Below are 9,830 nucleotides of genomic sequence, written 5' to 3'. Positions count from 1 at the left end.
CGGGCTCGGGATCGGGAGGCGGCGGTGCAGGGCGGGCTCGGGCGGCGGCGGTGAGGTCGAGGGCGGCGATGGTGAGGTCGAGAGCGGCGGCGCTGAGGTTGAGGGCGGGCGGCGGCGGTGAGGGCAGGCTCGGGCGGCGGCGACAGAGGAGTGGGGAAGGGGGGGAATGGAGGACTTAGCCAAAATTTGAGCCGGCGGGTGGTTAATTCTGAATAATGATTTCTAGAAAGCGCGTTACTGCTACGTTAGCTACAACGCGTTCTGATATACACTCTACTGCTACTTCTTTTTTTTTCATTTATTTTTCTTCACATTTTTTTCCTTTCACCTTATTCCATTTCTTTCATTTTCAATTACCTTTCTATTTGCTTTCCATTTAATTTTATATCCTTTAGCAGTAGCGAGTTTAGAAAAAAACGCGTTGCTACAAAGGAAGTAGCGGTAGCGCGGTTGGATCGCTACTACTATGTGTAGCCTATCGGCTAAGCCGTGGAAATTATAGTGGTAACGCTTGTTTCCGAACATGCGCTACTGCTAACGTTTGAGCTATAGCGTGCTTTGAATGAACACGCTACTACAAATTAGCAGTAGCGCCCTATTTTAACCAGCGCTACTGCTATACCTATGTGTATAGGACGAGACTTGCCTGCTCCCCGCGTGTGTGCCCATCCATGCTCCCGCATACATGGCATGATTTGATTGGAATAAAATAAGGCCTAGCCCCACCCCCTTAAAATCAGGGTGGAGATGATTAGATTAGAAAGAAAAAAGGAAAAAAGACAACCGTAGAATGAAATGGAAGCACGGATGAGAGCATGGGGAGGAAGCAGGCAAGCCGGATCCATGTGTATAGGCTTTTTCCGGATAGCGGTGGTCAATCCAACGGACCGAAAAAAGAAAAAAATCAGTCGGCTAGTCAACAATCTCCAAAATTCCCCCCTCTGCGGTCTGCCGCCCGTGCACACCGCCATGGCGGCTCCTACCCCAGCCAGCGCGACCGGTGAGCCTCCTCCAGGCGGCCCCATCTCCCCCAAACCCTAGAGACCATGATGGCCGCTCCAGCGACTCGTCTTCTTCCCTTGACGGCTGGGGGAATGATTGGCGCCGCTCCACGTTGCCCTACCCCATGCCGTCAGCCTTCACGCCTTGTCCATCAAGGCCGCGCTTGGCCGCCATGACAGCGAGAGCGTGCCCCCCGACCTCAACAGCAAGGCCAACGCCCAGCGACTCCGCCACGGCAAGATTTTTTTTCCTTTCCATACCTGCAGAATGAATTTCGTTCATTGTCACGGTTGAATAAGCCATGTTATGGACTTGTATCTTAACTGTGACTTCAATAAAGTGCCGCATGCAATTATTCATGTGAAAGTTCAGATATGAGTATCCTAGAATTTATTTTTTAGATTTGCCATGTTGGTACTGAAAATGGTAAATTTTCATGTTGAACTCACATGTTAAAATGTCATGTGGCTGTGATTATATTCAGTTTTGTTTGTGTTGCCATGTGCAAATTTTTGTGTTTCCATGGTGGTTTCATGTTGAAAACAAAATGCATTCATGTTTCCGTAGAAAAATGCAAGAGTTTTGCAGTTGCCATGTTCAAATTGTAAACAAAGTTCCATGAATAATTGCAACCAAGCACTGCTTGCACACAGCAGCAGGAGCAAGTCAATACATTAGGATACACGGCAGCAGCAGTACGATGCCACGAAGTACCAACACTAAACTTGTTTATGCACCACTGAGGGGAAAAGGGGACACTGATCCAATTAACTGAGGACTTCAACTTTTTTTTGAGGGATCAGAGGACTTTAACAAAGTGAACTATGATGGAAATAACGAGGAAGTTGGTGGCTGAGTGGAACATAAGCAATTGAGGGATTTCTAGTAGCGTATGATTTAAGTGGACACTGTTTGATGACATATAAACAAGTTTCTTTTTGTTAGTTTCGCTTTGGACAACAAGATTCAGTTTGTTTTTCCTTTTGATAAAGAATATGTTACTCTGCCCGCTGCTTCCTGAAAAGAATTGCAAATCCTGTCTTCCAGTTTAGGCCATAATATTTAGCACATGTAGTGCTCTTCAGTTCTACGCAAAATGCTAATCATTTCCCATTCTCTTTATTCTAGTTTGTGCTTGGTCATTGTGTTATCTGTCTTGATACTCTTTAGTCTTCATCTTTCTATGCCTTCTGGTTATTGTTTAGTCTTCATCTTAACTATTTGCTTCACCTTGCAGCTTTAACTATGGTGAAAAATAAAAGATATACCCCCCCTAGCGCGCGGGGAAGTACTGAAACTCGCAATGCTCCAAGAACCCCTGGTCAGGATCCATCGCAGCGGGTTGAGAGAGATCAACAGCATGGAGGTGGCGATCGGCTACATGCCAATACTCAATATTCTCAACAAGGTGGTCGTGGTGGTGGACAACACCTGAGATGTGGTGGACATTTTCAGGATCCAGCATCACATCATCCATTTGGTGGTCCTGTTAAGTATCAAGCACGTGAGTATTATGGCCATGGTGCCCCACGCCAAAGAGGAACACCACAACCATACCATGACGGGCATAGGAGTGGAAGTCATGGACGCGGAGTTCCTGCTACACCATCAGTAACACTTCCCGAACTGCACCAAGCTCCACAAATCCAGAACCAAGTTCCGGTGCTTACACCTTCACCACCCGAAACTGGCTCATCCTCACTACATGTTGAGATGAACACCGGACAAGTCCAGTTACAGTTTCAGCAACTTGATATCCCGGGTCAAAGTTCCTCTAGACAGGGTATCCAATCAGCACCATCGTCGACTAAATCAGTAAGATTTCCAGTGCGGCCTGGCAAGGGTACATTTGGCAGTAGGTGCATCGTGAAAGCAAATCATTTCTCTGCTGAATTGCCTGATAAAGATCTTCACCAGTATGATGTAAGGCCTCATTCTCACAGAACTTCTTGAACATATAATATGTTCCTCTCATGAGTTTCATTTGATATCACATCAGGTGTCTATAACTCCAGACATTCCTTCCCGTGGCGTCAATCGTGCTATCATAGGACAACTTGTAACACTCTACAGGCATTCTCTTTTGGGTGGTCGCCTTCCTGCCTATGATGGAAGGAAGAGCCTATATACTGCTGGACCATTGCCATTTACTTCTAGGACCTTTAATATTGTTCTGCAGGACGAGGATGATAAACTTGGTGGTGCGCAAGTTGCACAAAGGTTTGCTATTCTGGACATATCCGTGAGCTGATACAGTTTATGTTCCTTGCTGATATATGTCCTTATCTTAAGGCGCGAAAAACATTTTACGGTCGTCATCAAATTCGCCGCGCGTGCCGATCTCCATCATTTAGCTATGTTTCTAGCTGGGAAGCAACCAGATGCTCCTCAAGAAGCTATTCAAGTGCTTGACATTGTTCTACGTGAATTACCTACTGCAAGGTAATCTTTTCCCCCATGTGGATGTATGATATTATTCTTTTTGCACAGCTGTTGAACATTTCTTCACTTTTCATGTTTAGGTATTCCCCAGTTGCCAGGTCATTTTATTCACCAAACTTAGGGAGGCGCCAGCAACTTGGTGATGGCTTGGAAAGTTGGCGTGGTTTTTACCAGAGCATACGGCCCACACAGATGGGACTTTCACTGAATATTGGTTAGATCCCAACTCTTTATCTTCACAATCCGTAGTACCACTATTAGAAGAACAATCATTGTTTTCACTTTAGAATAATGACCATTTTAAGAATACTTTCCTATCAGTATAACTCATAGTAGATGAAATAGTTAGCTACTGATAACTATTGCTTGCTTCTTGTGAATTACTATAACTTAAGGGGATGGCTATTGGTACATATAGCTTTTACTACAACGAAGTTTAAAATTTCCATCCGCTAAGATTTCCCTACTCTGGCCTCTTGCTTCTAGGATGATTAGTAGCTAGTGAACAAATGTATGTAAAGTTCATAAATTACAGATACATCAGCCGTGTTTGTTCCAATAGATTAATAATGTTGAGAGAAAAAATATAGGAGCCATCAATATCAAAAAATTGTCTGCAATTGTACTGCCCTCTCCGTCCGTGCCCGGTGCCCATATGGCCATATCCTTATAATCTCCTACAAATTTAATAGCATCTCTGTTCTACAGTTTTGCAGATTAATGGTTGAAAAAACACAATATCATATTTGAGTGTCATGGTAAATGGCAACCAATATTAGGAGAGTGTTTATTTTTTGGAAACCTTGGATCTTAGATGTCGTATTTATGTTTAGATGTTTTTGTCACTTGCCATGCTTGGTGGATAAAACTTTTTCCATGTTCAGTCCAGTCCCAGTCCTAAGATATGAATCATATAGTGTGAGAAGTCATTAAATTGATTCTTTAAATTGATTCTGGTCTTCTCTAGCATCTTGAAATAGCTTGACATTTTCGCTTGCAGATATGTCATCTACAGCGTTCATTGAGCCTCTTCCTGTGATTGATTTCGTTGCACAACTCTTGAACAGAAACGTCTCAGTCAGACCATTATCAGATGCTGACCGTGTGAAGGTAAGGTTATTCTATCGACTATCACATTGTTTTATGTTTTACTCTGTTTTCAAGTACATGCTTAATTCGTAGCTCTGTGCTCACTCTTTACTTGACAAGCTTCCTTCCTTTTCACCGGTCAGATCAAGAAGGCTCTACGAGGTGTAAAGGTTGAGGTCACACATAGAGGCAATATGCGCAGAAAGTATCGTATATTTGGCCTTACCTCACAAGCAACAAGAGAATTAACGTATGTAGTTCCCTTACCTAGATGTGAAGCCTCTATTATGTCCATTGCAGTGTTAGTTTGATTGTTGCGCTTCCTTGGTTTGGCATGTGACAGTTTCCCTATAGATGACCATGGTACTGTTAAGACAGTATTGAAGTACTTTCAGGAGACTTATGGATTTAACATTCAGCACACCACTTTGCCTTGCTTGCAAGTGGGTAACCAACAGAGACCAAATTTTCTTCCGATGGAGGTTGGTATCCTAAACAACCTGTATTATCTCATGTCATACTTTTCTAACATATTAAATAGTAAAAACTTTTGGCATGCTACGTAGAGTTAAAGAGTTATAGAAACATCTATTTCATGTCATATGCTGCCTCCTTTTACCTTGAAGGTATGTAAGATTGTCGAGGGACAGCGTTACTCGAAACGACTGAATGAGAAGCAGATAACCGCTCTTCTTAAAATGACCTGCCAGCATCCCCAACAGCGGGAGCTGGACATTTTGCAGGTAACTTTGCCGCATCTTGTGGTGTGAACTATTTTAAACTGATTTATTTCTGTTTCACTGTAGTATTATGTGGATTTCTTTGTTATTTTTAGCCATGGTCAGTTTCTGGGTTTAGCCACACATGCTTTCAGCTATGTATATAAGCTCGTCCAATTTCCTATTATTTATTTATCTACTCTACTGGACCTGTTTTCCTTTTTCCGCTAATTTGGACTTGGTAGTGATATTTGAGAACATGTCTATTGCAACTAGAATCTGGTTAAGGTGGCTTGATGGTAGTCAATTGCTCCTTGTGGTATAGCACTACAAATGGCCATGTATTTATCATTTTTCTTGCATATAATCATAGTCAGTTCTATTCTCTTCCTACAACAAGAATGGCTTCCATGTTGAACCTGTTTCTCGTTTTGTTCTGGTTACCAGACGGTGAATCACAATGCATACCATGAGGATCCATATGCGCGGGAGTTTGGTATAAGGATTGATGAACGTCTTGCATCAGTTGAAGCTCGAGTCCTACCTCCCCCTAGAGTAAGTTAAATGTTTCAACACATGTCCTACCTCCCCTAGAGTAAGTTAGATGTTTCAACACATGGTTGACATCTTTGAACTCACTATTTTATATGTTACACCTTTCCCTGGATGTCTGATTACTGTTTTTTTTATCTATTAGCTTAAGTACCACGATAGTGGCAGAGAGAAGGATGTCTTGCCAAGAATTGGCCAGTGGAATATGAGGAATAAGGTATGCTCTTAAATCCTTCATTATAAACGGTATTCCTGTGTATCTCTTCCAATATTTGTTTCAAAATGCTATGCAATTTTATGCTTCCAATATTTGGCTGCAGAAAATGGTCAATGGTGGGAGAGTTAAGGAGTGGATATGCATTAACTTTGCTCGGAATGTCCAAGATAGTGCAGCGAGGAGTTTCTGTCGTCAGCTGGCTGACATGTGCGAAATATCTGGAATGGTAGGCCTATATTATCTAAACACTGTCTCCAGACATCTCTTTCTCAACGTGTTCATTTACATTCAGTTGTCTTAATGTCCTCTTTCTCATATGCTTCATATCCTCTCACCACAGGACTTCTCAAAGGAACCTCTGCTTCCTCCTTTATGTACGAGACCTGATCATGTAGAAAGAGCACTCAAGGCACACTATCAAGATGCTATGAGTGCTCTGAAACCACTGGGCAGGGAACTTGACCTGCTCATTGCAATTTTACCTGACATTAATGGTTCTCTTTATGGTACGCCTTCTAATTAAAAGATAACTAGTATATTATGTAATCAAAATACTAACTATTATTCTTATCAATTTTTGACGCTGTGTTGTTCTTATCATTCCCTCAGGTAATCTTAAAAGAATATGCGAGACAAATCTTGGATTGATCTCTCAATGCTGTCTCACGAAACATGTTAAAAAGACGACACCACAGTATCTCGCAAACGTCGCCCTTAAAATCAATGTTAAGGTTTGTCCTGTTCTGTGGCTTCTGTCTACTACCAACCTGGTCTTTGTAGTTATTTTCCTTCTATACCTGATGTTCACATTCCTTTACTCTTTAGGTGGGAGGGAGAAATACTGTACTTGTTGATGCTTTGTCAAGGAGAATTCCCCTTGTTAGTGACAGACCAACCATTATATTTGGTGCTGATGTTACCCATCCTCATCCTGGAGAAGATTCTAGCCCTTCCATCGCAGCTGTAGGTGCATAACATGTTAATCTTAAATCATTATGCATGCATTATTTTGTAGTAAAACTTATATTCTGGGCGAAAGTTTGCTCTTTCTATGCCAAGCATCCGCTTTTCAGTTTTACTGTTGTCATGTTCTCGTCATGCTGGGCATCCGATGATTTGTAAATGATTCTATGCTCATGCAGGTTGTTGCTTCTCAAGATTGGCCCGAGGTCACCAAGTATGCTGGATTGGTGAGTGCACAAACCCGTCGCCAGGAGTTGATACAAGATCTTTTTAAAGTATGGCAAGATCCTCAGAAAGGGACTGTAAATGGTGGAATGGTTAGGTATGATCTTGTTCACTTGTAATACCTGAATATTGTTTGAATGGTATGCGTGTAATACTTTACAAATTTAACACACAGAGGATATATAGATATTAATGCCCGTCGCTAGGAGTTAAGAGCTGAATCTTGTTCACTTGCACCTCAATACCTGAATATACATGTTCTATTGACTATGCAGAGAACTTCTCCTTTCCTTCCATAGATCAACTGGACAGAAGCCCCAAAGGATCATATTCTATAGGTACTATCTTAATTTAAGCATGTCCGATTGGCGTTATTGTATAGAACCTCACACATTTTTTTTTCAGGGATGGTGTTAGCGAAGGACAGTTCTATCAGGTTCTGTTGTATGAGCTTGATGCGATTAGAAAGGTGAGGTTGTGTTTTCTCTAAATATTCTCACATGAGATCTGCATGGAGTCTGAACATTTTTGTTGTTTAACAAACCTAGGCGTGCGCATCCTTGGAGTCCAATTATCAGCCACCTGTTACCTTTGTGGTGGTCCAGAAGCGCCATCATACACGGCTATTTGCTAATAACCACAACGATCAGCGAAGTGTTGATACAAAAAGTGGAAACATACTGCCTGGTGAGTTGTTTGCCTTGTTAGTGAGTTTACTTTCTTTGTGTAGCTTCTCTACTCTATGCATGAAAGCTCAATTACTGAACTCAGAGTCCACTTTTAGTTACCATCTTATATCTTGTTTTATTAGGTACCGTGGTTGATTCAAAGATATGCCATCCTACCGAGTTTGATTTCTACCTTTGTAGCCATGCTGGTATTCAGGTCAGTTTTCCTGTACAGGTAGAAATGAGAGTCACTTGATGGGATGGACTTGATCTAACCTTACATTACATTACTTTCAGGGAACAAGCCGCCCTGCGCATTACCATGTCCTTTGGGATGAGAACAATTTTACCGCGGACGGTTTGCAGACTCTCACGAACAACTTGTGCTACACGTAAGTTACCGTCACGCTAATCCTGTTCCGATTTTTATGCTTATGATCAGTAAACTTGACCGTTAATTGCCCCTATTGTTTGCAGCTACGCAAGGTGCACCCGTTCTGTATCGATTGGTAAGCAACGGATGCATCAAAACCTCCATTCGGCTAGATCTAGTTGATGTTGAAAATCATCGACTTTCTTGTATAGCATTATTCTCACTGTGCTGGTTTCATGTGCAGTGCCTCCGGCATACTATGCTCACCTCGCCGCTTTTCGAGCTCGGTTCTACATGGAACCGGATACCTCCGACGGTGGCTCGGTCCCGAGCGGCGCCACGACAAGCCGTGCCCCTGCTGGTGCACGCGGCGGTAGTAGAGCTGCAGGGAATGTCGCTGTTAAGCCTCTGCCCGACCTCAAGGAAAACGTGAAGCGTGTCATGTTTTACTGCTGATAAGTTTAGGATCCCAACTGAATTACATGCTGATTTGCCAATCCTTTCTTTGCGGCACAAAAGCAATCCTCATTCATCACATGAGTGTATATGTGTATCAGTGCTGCCATGTTTCCTGTGCAACCTGAACATCTCAATTCCTCTTCGCCCCCTACAGATTTTCAAATGACATTGCCCTGTTTGTCTTGAACACATTATTGGCCTGCACATTCAAACATCCGTCCAGATTTGTAACTTTGAAGATTCCATGTAATGCTACGACGAAGACCCTATATAATATTTCCCCACATTTATTTTTGCGAATGTATATATTTCCCTACTTGGACGGAAGACTTGTATAGACAAGAACTTATTACGCTGTGACCAGTAAGTACAGCCACGCTTCAGTCCAGACGGACCCCTACCAAGTACGTACCAGAGTAGTACTTTTATTTAGAAACCAGCACAATCTCTGCTCTGCTGTGCGTGCAATGCAGTACTTGTTTGTCTAAAGTGCCCCTGCAATACACGAACAAAATTGAAGGCCAAAAAGACCTACGGATCTACCCAATTTAAAAAAGAACGGGAACAGAACAAAGAACAATGGTAGCAAGAGGGATCGCACGTCTAGCTTCTCGTGCATGGTGTGCGCGCCGCACTGAGATCGATATCGCACAACTCGAATGCACCCGTGACCATGAGCGGTATAGATATTTTCCACACGCACATCTGGTAAAGGACTGAAAAGGTTCTCACCGTGTGCAAGCACGCAGCGACATGAAAGTTACCCGAAACTTTATTTTGGGCCAGTCGATTTTGTGTGCCCTTGATATTGCTTTGCGATTCGTGCTGTTAGTTTTTTTTCTAGTTGGTTCTCTGAGGTGTTTGGGCTGTGTTAAATTGATTGGCCACATGTTTTTTTTTGAGAAACGACTAACCACATATTTGGGTCAGTCGATTCCTTAACGGGTCAAAGCCGATTACTAGGTACGACGTAGCCTTCTCCTTTCTCCCTTTGTTTTTTATGTTTTTAATCTGTTTTTTCTTTTCTTTTTTATTTTCCTCTATTACATGTTTTTATTATTTTGTGGATATTTTTGTGATGTTGGGCGAGTGTAAATATATGCACACAATAGTATAGAATA

General features: G+C 42.4%; 1 protein-coding gene across 2 annotated transcripts in view; it reads left to right on the top strand.

The window, feature by feature from the left end:
• Positions 1–9,009, top strand: part of LOC119322630 (protein argonaute 1A-like) — a 14,991-nt gene extending 5,982 nt beyond the window's left edge. The window contains exons 1-23 of one of the 2 annotated variants that reach the window (XM_037596115.1): positions 906–1,237; positions 2,240–2,925; positions 3,002–3,222; positions 3,295–3,444; positions 3,525–3,658; positions 4,445–4,554; positions 4,677–4,783; positions 4,877–5,015; positions 5,160–5,276; positions 5,700–5,807; positions 5,950–6,021; positions 6,125–6,247; positions 6,362–6,527; positions 6,631–6,752; positions 6,847–6,984; positions 7,164–7,306; positions 7,485–7,547; positions 7,615–7,678; positions 7,758–7,896; positions 8,021–8,094; positions 8,175–8,269; positions 8,355–8,386; positions 8,495–9,009. In XM_037596115.1, coding sequence (XP_037452012.1) covers positions 2,248–2,925; positions 3,002–3,222; positions 3,295–3,444; positions 3,525–3,658; positions 4,445–4,554; positions 4,677–4,783; positions 4,877–5,015; positions 5,160–5,276; positions 5,700–5,807; positions 5,950–6,021; positions 6,125–6,247; positions 6,362–6,527; positions 6,631–6,752; positions 6,847–6,984; positions 7,164–7,306; positions 7,485–7,547; positions 7,615–7,678; positions 7,758–7,896; positions 8,021–8,094; positions 8,175–8,269; positions 8,355–8,386; positions 8,495–8,706 — 3,207 coding nt within the window. In that variant the 5' untranslated portion in view covers positions 906–1,237; positions 2,240–2,247 and the 3' untranslated portion in view covers positions 8,707–9,009. Of the gene's footprint in view, positions 1–905; positions 1,238–2,239; positions 2,926–3,001; positions 3,223–3,294; positions 3,445–3,524; positions 3,659–4,444; positions 4,555–4,676; positions 4,784–4,876; positions 5,016–5,159; positions 5,277–5,699; positions 5,808–5,949; positions 6,022–6,124; positions 6,248–6,361; positions 6,528–6,630; positions 6,753–6,846; positions 6,985–7,163; positions 7,307–7,484; positions 7,548–7,614; positions 7,679–7,757; positions 7,897–8,020; positions 8,095–8,174; positions 8,270–8,354; positions 8,387–8,494 lie in introns of those variants that run through there. The other variant, XM_037596114.1, reaches the window with a different exon arrangement.
• Positions 9,010–9,830: the final 821 nt, after the last annotated feature.

The sequence above is a fragment of the Triticum dicoccoides genome, chromosome 6B (genome assembly GCF_002162155.2).
Source record: "Triticum dicoccoides isolate Atlit2015 ecotype Zavitan chromosome 6B, WEW_v2.0, whole genome shotgun sequence".
In the NCBI taxonomy this organism is placed as follows: Eukaryota; Viridiplantae; Streptophyta; class Magnoliopsida; order Poales; family Poaceae; genus Triticum; species Triticum dicoccoides.
This window is presented reverse-complemented; position numbering and strand designations above follow the sequence as displayed.